This window comes from Myripristis murdjan, chromosome 9 (assembly GCF_902150065.1).
Source record: "Myripristis murdjan chromosome 9, fMyrMur1.1, whole genome shotgun sequence".
Lineage (NCBI taxonomy): Eukaryota > Metazoa > Chordata > Actinopteri > Holocentriformes > Holocentridae > Myripristis > Myripristis murdjan.
The window spans coordinates 31,841,141-31,862,547 of NC_043988.1; the positions used below are offsets into that span (position 1 = coordinate 31,841,141).

General features: G+C 41.9%; 2 protein-coding genes across 3 annotated transcripts in view; both read right to left on the reverse strand.

Moving 5' to 3' along the window:
- dapk1 (death-associated protein kinase 1) overlaps positions 1 to 11,449 on the reverse strand; it is a 129,246-nt gene extending 117,797 nt beyond the window's left edge. For both annotated transcript variants that reach the window (XM_030059452.1, XM_030059451.1), the window contains exons 1-2: positions 11,317 to 11,449; positions 10,408 to 10,621 (exon numbers count right to left, since the gene is read on the reverse strand). In XM_030059452.1, coding sequence (XP_029915312.1) covers positions 10,408 to 10,469 — 62 coding nt within the window. In that variant the 5' untranslated portion in view covers positions 10,470 to 10,621; positions 11,317 to 11,449. The remainder of the gene's footprint in view (positions 1 to 10,407; positions 10,622 to 11,316) is intronic.
- Positions 11,450 to 19,813: 8,364 nt separating this feature from the next.
- Positions 19,814 to 21,407, reverse strand: part of atp8b5a (ATPase phospholipid transporting 8B5a) — a 51,980-nt gene continuing 50,386 nt past the window's right edge. The window contains exon 28 of the mRNA XM_030059448.1: positions 19,814 to 20,917. Within this exon, the coding sequence (XP_029915308.1) occupies positions 20,588 to 20,917 (330 nt within the window). The 3' untranslated portion in view covers positions 19,814 to 20,587. The remainder of the gene's footprint in view (positions 20,918 to 21,407) is intronic.

Genomic DNA, 21,407 nt, shown 5'->3' on the forward strand with positions numbered 1-21,407 from the left:
TGTATGTCAAATGCAAAATTGCCTGCCTTTTTCGTGACTTCCTATGAACTATACAAGTGTAATATGACTCTTTTTTTCTTGACCAAAATTTTAAACACACAATAGATTCAGAGGTCTTATTACAGTGCATTATTTTGCTTTGTTCTGCAATGGAAGAGCATATTGTATGAACACACTGAAAAAATAAGTATTGCATTTGGTTGATAACTAGCTGCAGCTGATTTTTTTAAACAAATTGCAGCTTTTATTCCATAACTTGTCCCTCATATGTATCAGGGATATTCTTCAAAATTCAATGACTTTTCCAGAAATTGCATGACCGATGGAAACTCGGATATATCTGCGCCTAGAGGAGTCAATGTTCATCTTTTCAACAAATGTCTTTGTTGCTTGAGAGCGCTGATACTGCATGACCCAGCACTTTAAACACTTTTTGTTGAAAATAAACCCATGCAAAAACATCTCATCCATCAGGGAGGGTAGAGAAAGGCTTTGGGCTTTTTCTAAAGGAGCGTGAGATGGAGACTCGGTTGAAAAACATTATGCAGAGAGCTTTCAACACGGAGACATGCTCAAAACTGGGCAACTGCACTTTTAAAGCACTTTAGATAATATGTGTGGGTGCTCGTTGCTTAGTTATAAATGGTTTGCACTGTTGTTAATTACCAAACAGGAGTATGAAAAACAGAGAGCGCGTAAAGCTGGATGTGATGCATGCCTGCATGAACTCACTGACACAAACCCGACTTCGCCTCCACGCCTGTGCACTTTACGGTTTTCACATTTTTGTCTTCAACATCCCACCACAGACACATATGGATTTTCCCATATGGATGCACATACAGGTGAGCACACACACAAACACACACACACGTACAACATGCATGAGATGCAGCTCTGGTCCTGCTAGTAGGTGTGTAAGAATGCTTTGTTCTGGATCAATATATCAATCCTATGGTCAATTATAATCTATACTAAGTGAAAATGTGGATCCATATTGCCATCTTAGAGATGCGCCTTTATTTTGAAATTCCTAATGGCACATCTGTGTCACCATTTCCGCAGCCGCAGCCAGCCGAAAAAAGAAAAAAGAAAAAGACAGTGAGGATGTTCTGCTCCCGTCTCGTGAATAAATCAGCAGCAAATATGTTGGATTTCAGAGAAAAGACGGGTCACCTGAAAAATCACCTGCCACATGCAAACGAGTGCAAGTACAAGATAAAACAGTCAGGAAACATGACCGACCTGTAATTGATCGTGTTAAATGAGCATAATGATATCGTCTCATATCAAATGAACAGAAATCAAATAATGGCTGACTTTGTGATATCGGAAAAGATCATATGACTGTCCCAGTAATTAATATAATATTGTATCGTAATGAGACTTGTGATTTACACCCCTACTCGCCAATGATCCAAACCACATGCATGACAAATCTTTTTACAGCAGTTTCGCCAAAATCTCCGCTGTGCACCGTTTTCTGTTGTTGGACTTTTTGCGTTTCTGCAGGTGGCGCTCTCTTCTTTGTCTGTTCAGAAACGGTGGCCATCACTGCTCCTGCTTACAACCCACTTTGTCTTCTCTTTATTCCCCACAAACTGCTTTTGCTGCCTCCTCTGAGGTGAAACGCACCAATCAAGCTTTCTTGTGGTGAATGTCGGCTGAAGCACAACTGTTTTTACTTTTATTTCCACGAAAAAGCATCAAATCAGATTCAACGGCGCCATGCCACTGGGTTTTGTTTAAGTTGACCTGTGAGCAGAGTGACGGTGGGTCATCAGTGATGTTTTGTGGATTGTGGATTGCACATGAAATGAAGTGTTACCCAGTGTGCACCACGTAACACACAGCGGCTCAGAGGCAGAGAAGGGTGAGGTCGTCTTTCCCCAGCGATTACAGACCTTCAGTTTCAACGCTTCACTGCCCTCAGTCCTCTCTTCATTGACCACAATGGGTTGTCAGCTCCCACCCATCCCTAACACACACACACATACACACTACACAGACACACAGGTGTGACATCCTTGCCGTTCACCCGCTAACACAGTTGGCAGGCTTCCCATTACCCCTCCATTGACTGTGTGTGTGTGCGCGGAGATTAATTGAAAATAACTCATTATGCTCCTCGAGGACCTTCCAAATGAGTCAGATTTCAATTTGACTTGTAAGCTGACCGCAATTTGAGGAGTCTGTCTGCGGCGATCACGAGGCTTAAGTCATCCAGACAAAGACGCACACACTAACCTCGGAGACGCACGGAGGGGGGAGCGGGGAAAGGAAATCTGACAGGAAAGCTGAACCCTGCAGCAAGATTTTCCCACCGGTACATTTGCCTCATTTAAAACGTGCTCCTCAACCGATGCTCTACTTCTCTCCTCGGCTCTTGTTTTTCCGACGTCTTTTCCTAGAACTTCTCTCTTCTTCGCAGGATCACAGGAATATAATCCAGCCGCTGTGACTCATGCGCTCCTTGCTGTTTGACTGTGATGGTCTAGGCGATCTTGGAACTGAAGCTTAGTAGTGGACTTTTGCACTCGGTGTAAATCGCTATAGATAAGGGCGTCAGCTGAGGGCCTAAATGTAAATACAGTCGCCGTAATGGCAACCAGGACGGGGATAAGCCTTGTGACGTTACTCCACCATCGCTGCTGTAAAGTGACTTTATGAATGGCACCCCTACATGAGTCAATTCAGCTCTGCTTAGCCCCTTAGCTCTGCATCTTTGGAGGCGACACACCTTGGGCGGACTCGGCTCGATCAGACACTGGGAAAACCAGAACATCGTGCATTATTATATCCAGTAAATGGATGGTAATCGATCTCTCTGATATGCTGCAAAACTCTATCTAAATAGAGTCGTATCTGGCAGAAACATACGATATCAGTGTTTTGTTTTGTTTTGTTTTTAATTTTGTCTGCGCTTTCCAGAGATCATCAATCAATCAGACTCTGTGGTTTAGGCTTAGGACTGTATCTGCTTAGATTATCTGTTGAATTGATGGAGCGTGAGTTTCTGCGGGTGGCGCTCTTTTCTTCCTTGTCTTATTCCAAACCAACACTCGGCATACTTCCTTTTTTACTGAGAAGGCGCTACCAGACATCACATGCTTACGACAGCAAATGTAAAAGCTTTCGCGACCTGCTTATACACCCGAGGCTGAATCGCTGTGTGCGTTATATCAGTCTGCATATTAGTCCGGCAGCAAAGCGGATATTAATTTACACAATGTTATGACAAGTTATGGCTGAATCATTAAACTGGAGTTTGTAACAGGAAGTAGCTTGACATAAATCAGTTAAACGGCTGTGTAAGCAATGCCGTTCTCCTTCTTCTTCTTCTTCTTCTTCCTATTTCTAACGCGGTGATGACTACCTCAAAACAGAGGGCTTGTTTACAGCGGTTCTTGAAAGAGCAATAAAAATAAGAGGAAGAATCAGATTGGCGCTTTGGATCATCGGAGGCGAGGACTTGGACTTGAAAGTAGCGTCTGTGCGTTTGTGAAATGATGCTAATGTGCTGCCTCTCCCAGGGGGGACGGGTGTGTGGGGGGTGCAAGGGGGTGATGCCCTGCTACCCAGCATGCCCCCCAACCCCACCCATTACTGCAAACGAGGGCGGGGTGGGGGGGGTGAGGGGGTGTATCTAGGTCAGTAGCTGGGGCACAGTCTGCATGTGCATGACATTACTTGGTGCTGGTGTGCACCAATGTGGAAACTGGTGTGGTGAATATTTCTGCAGATTTATACCAAACTGCTCAGAGGCAGACCGTGCAGTTTGAAACTGGAGGGCGCACCACTTTGTTTCATTATGTTGATGATGAGGCTGAGGAGGGATAAAAAACCCCTCAGGCTCATGCCAACACTAATAACACATGGAATGAATGTAATAGTTTTAAATGCCAGCACTGAACCTGATGTTTTGATGTCAAATGTGCACAAAAAACATCAACAATTGGGCGAAATGCTCTTATATTTTGGGTTATGATGGCGTTAAAGAGTTGCTGTAAACATCTCTAGGTTATGTTCATTTGAGAATTGAGTGACAGTCATCATTCTTTACCTTTCAAAACAAGGTGGAGTGACCTGACCCCACGCCCCCCCCCCTCATTTGAAACTGCATAATCTGCCTTTAAAGTTCAGGATTTTATTAAGGAAAAAATAATCTAAAATCACCATGCAGTATTAGCACCCATATGAATGTCTACAGTATGATCCTACTTCCTATTCACAGAAAAGCCTCTCCTTTGCTGAGGAGCAAAGGCCCCAGTTAAATAAAGTTTTCTTTTTGCTCTGGAGGATACACACACACACACACACACACACACACACACACACACACACACACACACACACTCGGATGGAAACCTCACGCCCAGACACCCACACCACAGACACAAAGGGGACACGGGCTGGCAGAGGGCCATGCAGTGGTCAGATTAATGCAGACTAATGATACAGGCCGAGCGCTGCAGCAGTGGGTTAACACAGTATAAAAACTGCCCTGTGGACCAGATGAAAAGACGACACACACCAGAAAGCCCAACCACAGCCGGCTGATGTCACCGATGCCTGCTAAGAAGTGGCTCAGCCGACGGGACACCAAACGAATAACAACGAGGAAATTTAAAACGCGGATTCAACTCAAACAGCGCAGCAGGAATTCTGCCGCGCCGGTTTCCTCATGCAGACACTGATGCTGCTCTACTTTGCTTTAAAAAAAAAACCTACATGTATGGAAAAGTGGTGGCAAGCAAGACTAAACAGTGATGGTAATACTGCTTGGGTTAAACTGATGTGTGATATCACTGAATATCAGATAACGGGCAGGCAGTGCTATCCATTACTGACACCATGGAGGTTCCTCATTGACCACAGCGACGCAGAAAACACTCAATATTTTCTTTTTGCCCTGTTTATCACTGCTTCGTTCAATAAAAGTTATTTGACAAATAAATTCTTCATTTATCTATCCAAAAGTTTCCCTGACAGAGAACATGTGGGTGGCTTTTTAGCACTGCAGGGTTTTCGACTTTTACTGTCAAGTGAGTGTCTAAATGCCATTTTACATTTTTTAATTTTTTTCCCACTCTGACAAAGAATACAGCTCGGGGGGTGCAAACACTAAATATACGCACTTATCATCCGGGGGCTATTCCACAAAGCCGGATTATAAATTTAGCGAGAAAACTTTGAAAAGTGTCACTGAATATCCTCTGAAATGTCTATTATTGGCAACCATCATGAGAGGAGACTGGATCAGTAACATGAATCCTTTATTTACAGATTCAAATCGCCGTCACTGGGATATAGCGGTATATAAAGAATATATAGAAGATACAGAATCTTTTCCACAGTTATCTGGCTAACTTTCTAATCCTGATTTATGGATTATCCTCATGGGATTTTGGACATCGTAGTATGTGGTGACATGGCCTGACTGTTGGCTTTTCCTGGTTTTAAAGGCTGAATTACAGTAACTGGATGCAATTTAGTCATTTTGATAGACAGTATTGATATCAAAATATTTGGTCAAAAATCTAATATTTGATTTTGTCAGTATCACCTAAGACTACAATCAACCTAAAAAAAACAGTAAACACGGAAATTCCTGTCTAACATGACAAAGAGAGAGCCCCCCTTTGCTAAAAAACAAAACAAAACAACAACAACACAGGTGTGCCTTCCAATGTGCCGCTGTCCCCCAGCTGCAGACTACAGAGGCCCCGGGCCCCAGAGGAGAGGATTTATCACTGCTGCCTGACAGCCACACAACACGCCTCTGCTACGAGTCCTTAGACGCTTCAAGTTTTCCCCCAGAAGACCACACTCCTCCCCTCTCCTCAAGTTCATCCTGATGAGGCTTCAAATGAGGGCGCCCACCAGGCCTTCAGCAATTCCCCGCTGATCTCGGAGCACAAAATGGGAACTTTCAGGCAATCTGCGGAGCAATTAGACAGATCAACGGCGTGCAGATGCGGTCAGCGTTTGACTTAGCTCTTATTAGAGGAGAAGGCTGGAGAAGAGACCAGCGGTGCCAGTTTCCATCAGCAGCACTTGAAGGGAAAACACAGCAGAGGAGCGCACTAATTGGCCTTTTTTTCTTCTCTTTTTTTGAGTTCAAAAGAATTTCAGCTCAAATGCATCTGCTTGGAAAAGTCACACTTTTGTCATTGTAGCTCCACGAGTAAGAACTTAATGCTTTGCCTACGGGCATGAACCGCTAGAGCGGTGTGCGCTGACACGGGCACGTCTCTCTCTCATTTACGACAGCTCATTTTGATCATTCCAGCTCGCCATCTTGCCTTTTGTGCTTTGGCGAGCAAATCCCAGATATGCACAGCTGTGACCAACTGGAGGAAGGCTGGTTAAGTTGCTGAGTCAAGGCCTTGAAATTATTTTAAATAAAAAAATTAAATGAAGACTTTGGACAGGCTTTAACAAGGAATTCCAGTCCGGGTTCACTTTGGATAAAGTTGCACTTGGTGTTTCGATGAGATTCTTGTAGACAGGATGTTAGGAGATCTGGGTTAGGGTTAGAAAATGTGTGACTGTTATGCATCTCCTCCGGCTGTATTTACTTAAATTTGCATGTGCATTACTCTTCCCCCACTCTCCCTCTCCATTTCCATCTCATTACATTGCTTGAATGCACACTGTGGCTCGAATGCATCCAAACTATTTAGAATTCCTATGATAATCTGAGCTTAATCACTTCCATAACTGGATTTGAGGATGGCATAGTAATGTGAGCAAATTGGCCTTTTTTCTGTCCAGACTAGTCACTGTATTGGACAATAACACATCACATTGAACTATAGGTGTAACCACAGTCTTTGAATCAAGACAAGCTGCCAGCTTCTTTGTGACCTCCATGAAAAAAAAAAAAAAACACAAAGCAACAAACACACAAAATACATGGTGGTTTATTTAAAACAGAGAATTTGAATTACCAAGCAAGGTTCCCCCCTCAGGAGAAACAGAGTTTGGCTGCTTGGTTAAACCAGGCTCCGGTGAAACCATGGCCACCAGAGCCGGCAGTGCCGGTGTCAGCGAGGGGCTAAACTCACTGCTTGAGCGACTTCCCATTTCGCCAAACCAAACAGGCCTCGCTCCGATTCCAGCCGGACTCGGGCCCGGAGTACAGTCAGATCAAAGGGCTCTCTGTCTTAAGCGTGCAAGGAATTACAGAACAGGTCACACCGCTGTAATCCAGCCAATGAACAGACGAGCTCGCCAGCTTCCATTATCAGCTAACTCAAGTTTAACCTGAGTGCAACCATGCCGAAGGAAGAGAAACACACTGGCAAATCCTATTAAAAAAAACACCTGATTATAAAGAGAGTGAACCTCGTAATCAGTGTCTGGCTCTACACACAGAGCGCTGCATGGCATTTCTGACAGTTAGAATTAATGATACAGACAAAATCAAATATCAAATATGTTTGATAACAACAGTGTGACGATACTGTAGAGATGACTTTCATAAGATATTTCCACAAGAGATTCTTTTTTAAAAAATCATTAGTCATGTGACAACCAAACAAGCAGAGGCAAATAATGGAAGAGTCTAACAAGTTCAGCAAAGTGCATCGCTTTACTGCAATGCAGTTTTTCAAATCAGGAGAAGACACACTTACGCAATATCATGGCACTTTATTTGCTTCGCATTTGCCTTTAAAAAGGCTCAGATAGGAAAATAGTCAACTGAACACACAGTCCTTCCATGTTGTAGATGAACTGCTGAGCTAAATAATGTAGCATTTTTTACTATGCACTCTCTCTCACCATATACACACACATATATGCACTACCCAGCTATATAAGGCTACTATCTCTTAAATAAATGAAAACCCTGAAATAGGGAAAGTGTGAAATTGCCCAACAAAGCTGTCTCCACAGTAATCTCACTGGACTGCATACAGCACTGAGGCATGACTGCTAGATAAAAAAAAAAAAACATTTTCTGTGTTTCGAAACTCCAGATGTTGGAAAAATGAATAATTGGCGTCCCATCATGGCAGACAACCCAATCCAAAGTCTCCACTCTCTCATAACGCAATGGCGACAGAGAGCGGATCCTGTTTGGAGCCAGGACCAGATGAGACTTCCACACTCATGTAGCCGCCTCTTTACCTCCAGCCAGTAATTCAATCACATTAGACAAAGCCTCCCCACCGTCTCTATTACCAAAGTAGCAGAGCGAAGCAGCTGCAGCAGCAACTTCATTTCTCCCCCAGAGCACAGGAGAGCGAGCTCTGAAGTGGGAGGCAGTAAAGTCCCCGGGGAACACAAAACAATCGCTTGTTTATTACCAACATGGAGTACATGTGTCCCTTTGATATCCAGGAGCACATGGAGATCAATTTCCATGTTTCTGACAGTCATATGAGAAGGCCTCCGCTTCTCCTGTTGCATCATGTTTTGATACACTGTGGCGAGGAAAAAAAAACAAAAAAAAAAAAAACCCAAATTCAACCCTGAGTTTTTGTTTTTCCTGTCCTCGCTGTTACATAATGTAGACCTGAGCTGCCAACAGGAAAGACACCTGCTCATCTGGGTCACATCATAATTTATGACACATTTATTTATCATATTCTGAAACAACGTAGGGGGAGGATGTCAAGGCACATCATATCATATGTTCTCACTCTGCCTCGTCATCCTCAACAGGATTAAAAAAAATGCTTTGGTTTGATCCATGTGCATCTGTCTTTAAGGGGATGATGTTGTTCTTGATTCAACCACAATGCGATGTAATAGATCAAGTTCAACAGTGACAACAAGTTATGGTAACATAGAATTAGATAGATAGATTGATTTACTTTATTGATCTGAAACTGATGGATAAACCACAAACATATTATCACATTTTTGCACTGCGATATACTGAATTTCAGTTTCAACATATTGTCCCTTGTCTTCCACAGCTGCACAGTGCTCATAACCCCGAGTAAATTACACACAAAAAAATGAGTCCACATTTATCACTCGCACCGTTTCCTTTCACATTTGACCTCTTGCCCCCTCCTGACAGAGGACATGTTGGACCAAAATGTGAACTGGATGAAACAGACAAACCCCGGGGCCAAGCGACTGTGTAAATCCTCTGCTGGTAAAAAGATGCAGAATGATGGCGTCTGCCCCGTCCTGCAGTAAATCTCCAGAGAGAGAGCAGCTACAATAACAAACGCTAACCTCTTCATCACTGACAGTGAAACATTATGGACTGCATTAATCAGCGCCTATCAGACACACTCACTGGGGAATGGGGAGGGGTGGGGGGTGGGGCTGCAGGGGGTTGGGGTGCTTGTTCTGTGAACCACTTCAGTTTTCAGTGTGTGTACTGCCATATAGGTGTGTGTATGCACGCTTGTGTGAATGTGAAGTGTAAGTATTTTATGTTCCTGTTAAGGGTGTGCAATGTGTGTCTGTGTGGCCAACTGCAGTGCTCAAAGGATTAGGTGATTATTTGATTAGCTCACAGAAAAGAGAATTAATCAGTTCATCTTTTTAGTCATTTGGCATTTGTTTGTTTAAAACTGACACTTTGGGTTGATTTTGGCTGATGGCCAGATTAAGGAAGCTTCACCTGGGGCACTGATTGCATCCAGTGAGCATTTTTGTCATCATTTCTGCCACTTTTTAGACTAAATGATCTGTTAGTTAATCAAAAAAATAACAAATGCACAAACTGGCAATGAAAATAATCACTACTTGCAGCCCTAGCCAACTGTGTGAACTGCATCCAAATCCATTTCCAATGTGTTATGGGTAATGTGTAGACACAGCATATGATGCAGCCCATGATCTGCATGAAAACATAACACATGCATGCTTAATTCCAATTACATGTATGCTTCTGTAAGATAGGGGCTGCAACTTGGAATATTTTTCACAGTCAGTTGATCGATCCACATTTTTTGCTTGACTGTGAAATCATTTTAGCTTTCTTTCATCAAAAATAATCATAAACACACATCACAAGTGACCAGAGCCCAAATGAAGCCTTAATATTGCTTACTTAGCCTGATCAGCTGCCATAAAAACCCACAAGTTTTCATTTTTTTTTAATCATATGAAACGGAGAAGGCAAAAATCTGAGCATTTGTGAAGCTCTAACCTGCAAATGACTGTGGTGATACTTCAAAAATGACTAAAACGAATAGCAGCACTAGGTTGAGTGACTATAATCATGTCAGCACTGCCTTATGCTTCTAAGGATCTTATGGATTCACAGCTGAAAAAAAGATCATTTCACGGTGAAGCCCCAGATGGGTTTTCACACCTCAGCCATTGCACAGGGGGGTATTCCCTCGCATCGGGAATACTTATTGATGACCGAGGGAGTCATTTCCATTCAGGTTACAGGTTAAACACTGAAAAAAAAAACACACACACACTTACCTCCCCAGCTCGTCTCCAATCTCGTAAAATTCCTCAACATTTTCCTGGTTGAAAACAGTCATGTTTGTCCAGGCGCGTCCCGTCCTGCTCCCCCAGCGGTCCTCCGACACAGCGGCGCGGCTCTTCACAGCAGCAGCAGCGGCGGCAGCAGCAGCAGCATCCCTACCAGCCTCCGGTCTGCACCGGGGGACCACCGCTCCTCCTCATAGCCGGGCTTCCGAATATGAAAAAAAGAAAAGAAATAGCCAAAAAGGAAGAAAAAAAAAACATTAGGAGGAGTACAGCCCGTCCATGTGAGCTGACTTGAGTTGGCACTGGGGTGGGTGTTCAATCAACAAAAGGAAACCAAACTGAGCAGTGAACCTGCTCTTCCAGGGCGACGTCACGACTCCTACTATTGATTTTTTCCTCCTCTTTCTTTTCTCTCTACTACCTCTGGCTTCTCCCAGACAGCCGGTTGCAATGCTTCCCACTTTCACAGCCTATAGTAATATAACCATAACTGTGTCATCACCGGCTAGTTAGGAATGCAAATACCCCCCCTCCTCATTGGAAAAAGCTTGGTGTAGCCAAGGGAAACACGGTTTTGGCAGCAGCAGCAGCTCCACTCCTCCTCTTTTAGTCCAGCAAAGAAAATGACTCACTGCTCGGTCAAGTCTTAACCTGTCTTTTTTGGTCAAAATAAAGACTGAGACAGGTGTGGAACCAATTAAGCTATGTAACAAGCTACAAGTCACAACCGTAATGCAGCCTCCCCAAAAAACCAGCACAGTGAGCTTTCCCTAAATTCAAACCCCTCTGACTCGCCCCTGTGTATTCCCGTGCAGTCTGATAAGATATGACAAATGTAGCCAAGCGTTAGTCGCCAAGCTGAAACAAACGTAACGATAATTTGGGAAAGTGGCTTACAGTGCTGCTGGTTTCGGCCCTGTCTCCGGGTAGATCCGAGATTTCATGCGTTTCGAGGAAGCGTGGGACCCAGGGTCTGGATCACGGAAGACAAAATGTTGCCGTGAACGGGAGAAATCAACGTTAACAATGTAACCCAGTCTGGTCTGGCGGTGCGTTCAAGGTGCAGTGGGAATAATGGTAGGTTCGAGAGTTTGGTTTAAAAAAAAAAATAAATAAAAATGATTTGGAAAGCTTTTATGCGTGACGCCGTCCGTAAACCTTTATGTCGACTTTACATTTAGCACAAATCCCTTTGGCAGTCATACAGTCTTGGTTCATGTTTCTGCTCTTTATCAAACATTATAATATCAGACATAAAAAGGAAATCCTGGATTCTGCATTAAACCTGTGTCTCACCTTACATTTTAAGAACTGTGATCACTAAAAAACTTATGTGATGAAAAGTCTTGATTTTACTGTTTATATTTTGATTGAATAAAGCTATAACCGCAACTGAGAGTTGGTATGTGTAACTGCTTATGATTACAATTCAGGAAATCGGAGAAATAGGTGCATATTATCAATCCCGTTGTAAGTGACCGACTGAAATTTAAGCTGAACAGTATTTTAAGAAGTAGGAAGCTCTTATCTACCGCGTTTTCCGTGCGACTTGAATGCAGCATGTGTCTGTTGGTTGGAAGCGGGGTGAGCCCACTGCTTTGGTCGGAGGGGGGCGCCAGAGCTATCATTTGTTTTCTGTGAAAAAAAAAAAAACAGTTTGGCTGACCTTTCACTTCTGTGGGTGTGATGGAATGAAAAGTGATTATACAAAATATTTCATTTTGATTTTATTGCCTAAAAAAAGACAGCAGACTCTTCCTCCCCTGGGCGAGTGTGTACAGCAACCTCTCCTCCTTGTTGTGCTTTAAACATGACTTGTACCTGCTTGCTTGATGTCAAATTTTTACCACAGTATAATTAGATAAAATCCAGTTTCATGTCAAGTCTTCTCAATTTTGTATGCTGTGTCTTGAAAAATGTGCTATGCATTTACTGCCAACAGTGGTGCTCTAATAAACCTGTCCATGTCTGCAAACAGGAGCTGGAGCCTGTCTGTTTGGACACTGTGCTATCTTTATTATTATTATTATTTGCCCTCACAGGAGGAAAAAAAGGTTTCAACTGGACATTATGATCCATCACCAGCACCGCTAACACCACAGCATTTACCCAAGCACAGTGCTATATGTGTTTAACACTCGACTCCAATACAAGAAGAGAGGATAACTCAGGGGTTGTACACTGTGATAAAAGCAGCGATTTTTTCATTCACTCGAGTAAAAGCCATGAGAAACGTTCACGGGAGTCGCTGAACGGGGATTTCTGACTGATATCTTGGCATTAACCTCTTAAGCATGTTTGTACTGTGAGCCATTGATCGGAGTGTAATGCTGTAAAACAAGCAGCCCAACCTACAACAAAGAAAATCACCTACAGTAGTTTCTTAAGTACATTATTGGCACGATGCCATGCATAGCCTATATGTTTTTCTTTTTCTTTTTTTTAATGCACTCACATAATCTACATAGGCAACTCACTTTCCTTTTAATCCTGCAAACACTTCAATCCTACTGGGTCTACTGTTTAAACATGTGCTTTAGCCATCAATACATACTAACCCCTTTAGGCCACATGCAAACTGTGCAATGGTCCTGTAATTAAAACATGATTTTATTTACCTCCCAAACATTACTTGTGTGCCACGTGTGCTTCCTCCTTTAATTATGGGCGCAATTATGTGCTTCGCTAACGGGGACGGACAAATTATTCCAAATCTAAAAAGCTTTTTGAATGTCAATGTGACGTTCAGCCGTCAACACCCTCTCAAAGTCGAGTACAGTCATTCCTCTACAGTGACATACTCTTAAAACGAAATGAGTTTTGATGATTTTAATGGAGGCAGCTCTCCCACTTATCAGTGTTTTGCACGATGCAGAAATCTCCATTTTAGCAAGTCATTTAGTCTTATAATCCCCCTTGTTTCTGGTGCAGTTTCAGTGGTTTTGGTTAATTTTTTTTCAAGGAACAAGTATAAATTCGTTGAAACAAGACAGAACAAGGTAGACCAGCCGGCTAATGTCAAGAAAATGACGCTTGATTCAAGAAAATTCTCGAAACAAATTGAATTGCATTGGAAACAAGTGGGATTTTCTCATCCCACTGGCAGGTTTTTCCACTCGTTTGAAGAAAAATAAGAATTTAACACTGAACTTGAGAATAATTTGCTTCTTAAGATGGGGACTTTGGTGATAAACCCTGAACTCGACCATCTTTTTCACAAGATAAAAGAAATCCGCCGCCCTGTCAGTATCTGCTCTCAGGTCCGTTTGCTGTGGCAGTAAAGGGAATGTGACCAACATGTCAGCGCTGATACGGGGGTCACGCCGCTCCAACGAGTCATACTTTGTCTTGAGTGAGCATGTACAATGCAAATCAGTGTCATAATGAGTCCCAGAGAGCAAAAGGTCGACCGGGGCCTCCCGCTCTAATTTGTGCAGTTTGTTTTTCCTGTAAATCATTTATGCTTACACCCCTAGTGTGAGGCCTTGAAGAATGGAGATCATTACAGATGACAGTGAACTCAGCAGAAGTTTTTGCACCAGCGCAGCACAGCAAATATCAAGGCCATATATAATTACACTGCATTTTTGTATTTAGGTTTCTCAAAATTGCTTGTAGTCTGTTTTTCACATGAGGGTCCTTGCATTAGAGAGCCAGTTTGGTCATAGATAAAGTGCTTTCATTTGTGCTCAGAGCTGGAAACTGTGGTTTGTGGAAAACCGATGCAGAGCGGACTAGGAAAGCCTGGAGCGAGTTCAGCTAACAGGTTCAGAGCTCAGCAAACGAGAGTTCATGGTTTGCTTTGTGACTCAGAGAGCTCAGCCTCAACCGCACCTTCTGCCTCAGGCGCAATTTGGGTTTACACGATGATGTGTACTGATTTCAAACTAGTAAAGCTGACTACCTCTATAGTCTATCAACAACATTAAGGAATACTCCAACATTTTTGGCCCAATGCTCCTCTTCTGACTTAGCTAGACTGAGACAAGATGTTTGATACCTCTGCATTTTCACTGAATCAGTTCCTTTGGGTAGCATTTCTGTGTTAGCTTAGCATAGAGACTTGTAGTCTATGGGAGTCGTTAGCCTAGCTCTGTCAAAGTGAAAAAACAAACCGTGCAGCAACTCCAAAGCTGTTTTATTCACACAATGCATCATGTGGATTAGAAGCAGAAATACTTTATTGATCTCTGAGTGGAAATTGTGAAGTTGGATATTTTGCCCCAGACATTGGAGTAATCCTTTAAGCAAACAGATTGCCTACTCACATGATCTTTTTTTTTTTTTTTTTTTTTTTTTTTTTTTTTAAATTACTGTACACATTTATTACACCCCTTCCTGTGACACTGGGCATGTTGTCCCCTCTTTGACAGTGGACACTGCAGACTGGCACGCCTGAAGTGGAGATGAGGTCCAGTTTAAGTCGCGTCTCAGTAAAGATGCCGGTGATTCAGACCGACATTTGGTCCTCGGAGGTTTCATCAGCATCATGTTGCACTGAACTCTGACCACAGAACAGCTGACCTGGTTTGTTGATGGAGCAACACAAGCCTTGACCTTTTTCCGATTTAACAACAGAGCCAAAACAAAAGCTTAAATGATGACTTTTTTTTTAAGTTAATGTGGAAACTGTTCATACTTTTGCAAACAAAGTGATCTCCTATAAAAATGCATATTTTGTCCTCAATTGAATCCAGGGTTTTCACAAAAAAAAAAAAATCATGATTAAATGTGTCTTTCGACCATCAGATAGATTTCATCGTTGCTTTCCCAAGATATCATGCACACACCCCTCACACCAAACACCAGCATGCTATTGTAATTCATATTATGTTACATACAAGTGTATATATGTAAATATTAAGTTGAACTATGCATGTCACATGTATACAGCCGTAACTGACCAATGTTCCCCCAGTTGTTTTGACCTAAAACATGTTTTGCGAGTTCGCTGACATTCCCTCAGTGTCAGTGAGCAACATGAAGCTGTTGTCACTTGGTTTGGCCTGGACTGAGCCGACGTGGTGAGAAGGATTATTCTGCCATCTGCTGGCTGAGCGCTGCAACTCCAGCGACATCTGAGCGCAGTCACACCTCTCACTGTCTGATTTCCTTTAAAATGAGGCTGATGAGTCCTGTATTTATTGCTGCAATTTGTAGGACTAATGCACATATTCAGATTAAATGCACATTATGCACGTGCTTTGGGACGACTTATGCATAATGTGCATACTCTTTGCAATTTGTAAGGTACCGGTACATATTTGTGTATTTAGTATTTGTTTCTTTTTTCTTGCGACTTCTCATAATGTGAATTCAAGCAGCTGCAACTGACCCAATTTGCCCTTAGGGATCAATAAAGTATTTCTGATTCTGATTATTTCTGATTATGATATCGTACTGAACATCATTAAACATATATAAACCTCGCAGAAATTTTATTAAACAAGTTAAGAATTAGAAACAAACGTGGCTACATGTAAAGATACTCCATGTCTACATCACAGATGTTAGGCAAACACCAGCATTATAGTTACAGATAATCTAATATTCAATCTAAAATTAAAAAAAAAAAGTGAGAAGTATTTTAGATTAGACATTCAGTTTATCACTAAAATCTACACATCTTTCTACTTCTGATGTTGAAGTGACACAATTTTTTTTTTTTTTTTTACAGTATTATGTCAACACCATCCACCACCAAAATGTTATTATTATTGTCGACGCCCAGACTCATGCCATGTGAGATGTTTTTTTTTTTTTTTTTTTTTTTTTTTTCCCAAGGATGGCATTTTTTACATTTTACATTCCATTAATTCTGGAGGTTATTGCTCTTGCCATGAACGTGAGAGGTTTTATCTTTCCTCAGCTTCATCCTTAACATTAGTGCTGACCTCAAAGATGGCAGGAGGGTTAAAGTTAAATTGGTTCTGGCTAAGATTAGGGAAAAAGAATGAATGTTAACTAGATCATCCCCTCACCATCCTAGGTTAAAAAAAAAAAAAAATCATGATCAGAATAGAGCCTTGTCAGGTGATGGTCCATCACTCCACCCTCAAAAAAAATAAAAAAAAATAAATAAATAAATCTGCTGCAGGTTATGTTATTAGTGCATGCATTTTCCCTAAGAACCTTGATTGATTTGAGGAACTTCCATTAATCTCCACAGGGTGGTGCTCATGCTCCGTGAACACTAAACGGAATCCAAGAGTGAAACCAGAGATTTGTCCCTCTTTGAATCAACCATGATCCACCATCATTGCACCTGTCGAGAAGTAAAACTTTGATTTTAGAGGAAAAAGACAAAGAAAGTTGAGATGACAAGAGTGTAAACAGGAAGTTGAGTCAAGTGGGCAGGTGTCAGTCCGTCCGTACACACCTGGCAGTAAAGTATCTGATGGATCTGTATGGGATTTGGGTCATGTTTTACCAGATGTGGTTTGACTCATGACTTGAAGTTTAGAAAGTCTGCAGCTTCACCACATTTTCAAAACTGGAGCTCACAGACAAAATAATCCCAGTAATCCCACAGTCCCTGTGAGAGTCAAACGTGTCCCTCATTCACATCCAAAAAAAACACTTTTTTGATCGGCCTGGTGTGTTTACAAATGGGGTTTGTGCTCTCAACTCTGTTTAGTGGTCAGAAATCACTGGAGCTGGAGCTTCAACCAGAGCAGGAACCTGAATCCCATGGAAGATTTGTGCGGGCAGTCGGGGAAACATCCGAGAACTGTGGCCTTCTGGCTGAATTTGGAGGACACACCTGGTGGATCCTGAAGTATTTCATTTGAAGCTGCTGAACTGATTAGTTTTTGTATTACATGTATGTCTGCTGTAAACTGCATAGTTCTGTTGAAAAACTGATTAAAAAAAAGAAAGGAAATGGCGTAAAAATGACAGATGAGACACATCTTGTTGACTTTTCAGAGAATTTTATTGCTGTAAAAACATTTTCAGGTACAAAATTATATATAGAAAAAAAAGTTATCTGTAAGAGCAACGAAACACGTTTCTAGATTGATTGTCACACTTTAGCTAATGGCTTTCTGAAATGTGTTTTGATCTAACTTTTAATTCTTCAGGGCTAGTTTTTAAGTTAATAAATATTTGAGTGCACAAATAAAGTTCCAATTCATTTTGTTAAGGTATTTAAAGCACCTCAGAAATTCTGTACAAAAGAACTTGAAATACCTGCAGTGGCGGCCGTTACAGAAGCCGCTCCTTAGCATATATGACTTCTGCCCATAACCAAATTAATAAAACGAAGCACACAACTCAAGCGACTGAGTGCTGAAAAGACAGCAGAACTTGATTTACCTACAAAATTATTCATGAGAAATGGAGTCAATCTGCGATTAGTTTTACCAGCATGCAGTAAATGCTGGGGCTTTTCCTTTAATTTTTTTCACTTTTCCACCAAGAGCAGGTGACAGTGAAGGCATCCCTGAAGGCCAGCCGGTTCCCCTGCTAAACCTCTGGCGTCAGATTCTGTTTGACGAGGCACAATTTTCTGCACAACAACATATAAAACATTAGAGAAATCTTTGGTTCCCAGCCAACACTCAGCACATTCAACACGGTGCACTGAGTAACACTGAGGTAACACTGAAACTTCAAAAAGAACACAGTGGCTTCAAGTTGTGACTGCAGTTTGCTTTCGCCTGACGTCGAGGCATCCATCAGCCCTTCTTACTGGTTTCACTTTGCTTCAGATGGAAAAGAAAACCAATAACTGTACATTCAAGGATACCATGAGACACCGAGAAGCAAAATGATGGGCAACAATTACCAAAATATATTGCTTTTATTATCATTATTGTACAATGACGGCACCAACTCCAATTAGTCCTCTTAATGTTAAAAAATATCTTCTTTTGTAAAACATTCAAACATGAAACAACAAATGAGAGACTGATCCCGCGGAGGAGCCACGTTAGGCCACGTTAATCAAATTGATGACACATAATTTTTTATTTTTTTTACCATGATAAATTTTGTTCATCGTTGACTGAGTTGCATAAAATATTTCTACTGTCTTCACGTGGCAGCTAAGGGAACATCTTCATGTGACTTTCCTGTTGCATCAGGAGGGTTTTATTTACGTTCCTCGAATATGACGGCAGCATCTATGGTTTCTCAAGTCACTGTGCAGTTATGTCACATGATATTTTAAAATAATCTGATGAAATATTCAGGACTAAAAAATAAAAAAGACGCAGTAGGATTCAAGCCAGATAACGGTGCTGCTCACCAAGCCACAGCTGATTGTCTGGAAGCATTTCAAGCGAGACACAGATAGTTTTTTCTTTTTGTTTTTTTGCTACTAGCCAAAGCAAATAAGCAAGTTTACAGGAAAATAATTAATCTTGGTGTTATTGTGTATGTATTGAGTCTGTAATTCATTTCAAAATGAGGTATACACTTGAGCCCTAATGATCTCTGCATCTGACGGTCTCACAAGTGCTGTGCAGCAAGAGGACGTTATAGTAATTACAGACCCCGTCGCAGTGTTATGTCTTAATCTGCCATAAAACACAGAATAATAAACCGTAATCCTAAAGCCACGTCTGAGAATTTGTGCAGCGCTCTTCGACGAATCACTACAGCTGCAACAGACTGAGACATTTAAGTAAGAATACACCTGCTGTAGTCTGAAGTTTAATTTCAAGAAATCTGCCACCTTTATGTCTCCAATTTGCTCCTCTGTCCAAATGACATTTTCAGATTCCTCGGGATTAATGTGCATTATAGCACAAACTGGGGCTGCAACACAGAAGCACATGCCACCCTGATTAGTTTAGCTCTTTTGCTCATGTTAATTTCAGGTGTTGGATGTGGTTAATGGAAGGAAATTTTCTGCAGCACCAAGGAAGTGAGGGTTAGACTTGCTGCAAAAATAAGATTTTGTCATTACTTCACCTACTTATGATGGCATATTAGGGCCTTTATAGGGGGAGAAAAAAACACAGAGCTGGGGAAGTAGAGGGTAATAATCATAGAAAAAAACCTCTGGAGTTATGAGATTAGAGTTGTAAATTTACAAGAAAAAACTCTGAGACTAAAGTGGTAAATTTGCAAGAAGAAAATCACAAATTTATGAGGAAAAAAACCCAAATTCAGAGATTATAAAATCACAAATTTATGAGAAGAAAAAACCCAAAAATTCAGAGATTATAAAGTCACAAATTTACGAGAAAAACTCATTCTCTGAGATAAATTTATGAGAAAACAAAATTCAAAAAAAAAAAAAAAAAAAAACTCCCTCCAATGGCCCTAATACACTGTCGAAGACTACTGGCAAAAAACATAGGTCAGAGGAGTGTGTAATTTAATTTAATGACATCACATTACATAATTTCTGGGTTATGAAGTCTCTCAAACTTTAAAAAAAAGAAAAGTTCGGTTACGTCCTGCTGCCACGTGGGGCAAAGTGCTAAGTTGCACGGTGCAGCTTTAAAGAAAATTATAAAATATTTGAAATCAGACACTTAAAGGAGAGAAATGAAACTGTTTTGTGTGACGTGGCTTCGCTGGCAGTCCTCTGCACTCAAAGCCCGGCGATGAATCTGGACTCCCAGGGTCCAGGGTGTCTGAGAGACCTCAGGTCGTCTGTAAACATGGTGACATGATCTTCCTCCATCAACACCCGAAGGCGTTTGTTCAATACAAAAAATCATCACTTTGTCATATTTAGGTCTCATCAAGAAATGAATAAACCTGTCAACATTCTGTAATGAATGTCTTTAGCATCATTAGTGATCCATGATCAGTTTAGTTTGTGTTAGAGCCCAATCACAGCTCATTTAATCCATGACATCACGGATAGCCGTCCATGAAGAGGTTGGTGTTGTTGCTCGCTGAACACAACGTGGTCCATGTACTCATCAGAAGTTGCTACAAGCTGTGTGGAAATTGCTTTTATTTTTTTTTAAAAAACTGAGCAAAAGCCAAGCCCTTCTCAAATTTGTCTCGACAGATTGGACAGATGAGAGATTGAGTGATTTTTACGTTTGTGTTCCTGGAAAGCCCAAGCAAGTTTTTCATGGCAAGGACGAGGCAGCAGTGCGTCATCTGACTGCCTGGGACGTTTGAGCGCCAGGTCGTCGTTCTTTCTCCCGCATCATCTCTGCTGGGTCTTCTGATTCCTCCTCGTGTCGGCCACGGCCCGTCACAAGGGCGGATTTTGGACCGTCCTGTACATCTGCAGCGAAGTCACCTCCACGTTCTGGGCCTTGATGTTCTGCGGGCGTCCCGTGGGACTGTATCCGGCTGAGCGTCCCATGGGGCTGAAGCCCGTGGTGGTGCGTCCCGTGTGGGCGAAACCCGAGGACCTCGGCACGGCGGGACGGCGCAGGAACCGGCCTGATGTCACCAGGTCCCCGTAGCCCTGAGCATGTGAGAAGGCGTAGCCTGAACGCCGGGAGCTGGTGCGGCGGATGCGGGCGCGTCGAGTCGGAGGAGGAGGCGCTGCTTTGGCCTGCCTCACCTTGAACATCACCTGAAGGTTTGGACAGGAAGTCATGGACATAAAGATGAGCTTTACAGGCACATTTGACAATTTGACCAGCTGCTGGTCCTACAGAAGCAGCCTAAGTAGCATGCCTCTTTCATGAATTTATCCTCAACGGTGGAAATCAACTAAAGGACATGTATTCAAGTAAGTACTTAATTACTATTTTGCATTATTTCAATTTTTGTGAGACATTTACTTCACATTTCAGATTGAAATCTTGTACTTTTTCCTGCTCTACATTTTTCTGACACTACTTTTTTAGACTGCAGAAGAAGCTTTTCCATGCAAAACATCAAATGTGATGCAGAGTGTAAACCAGCCAACAGGACATGGAACCATTAGAGCTACAATATTAAAATACTTCTTACAGGTAAATGCATCAATAATTTAACTCTCTGAAAGGAACCATTCTTCAAAAAGACTGCTACTTTTACTTTTCAGACTGAACTACATTTTACTGAGAATACCTCAAGAA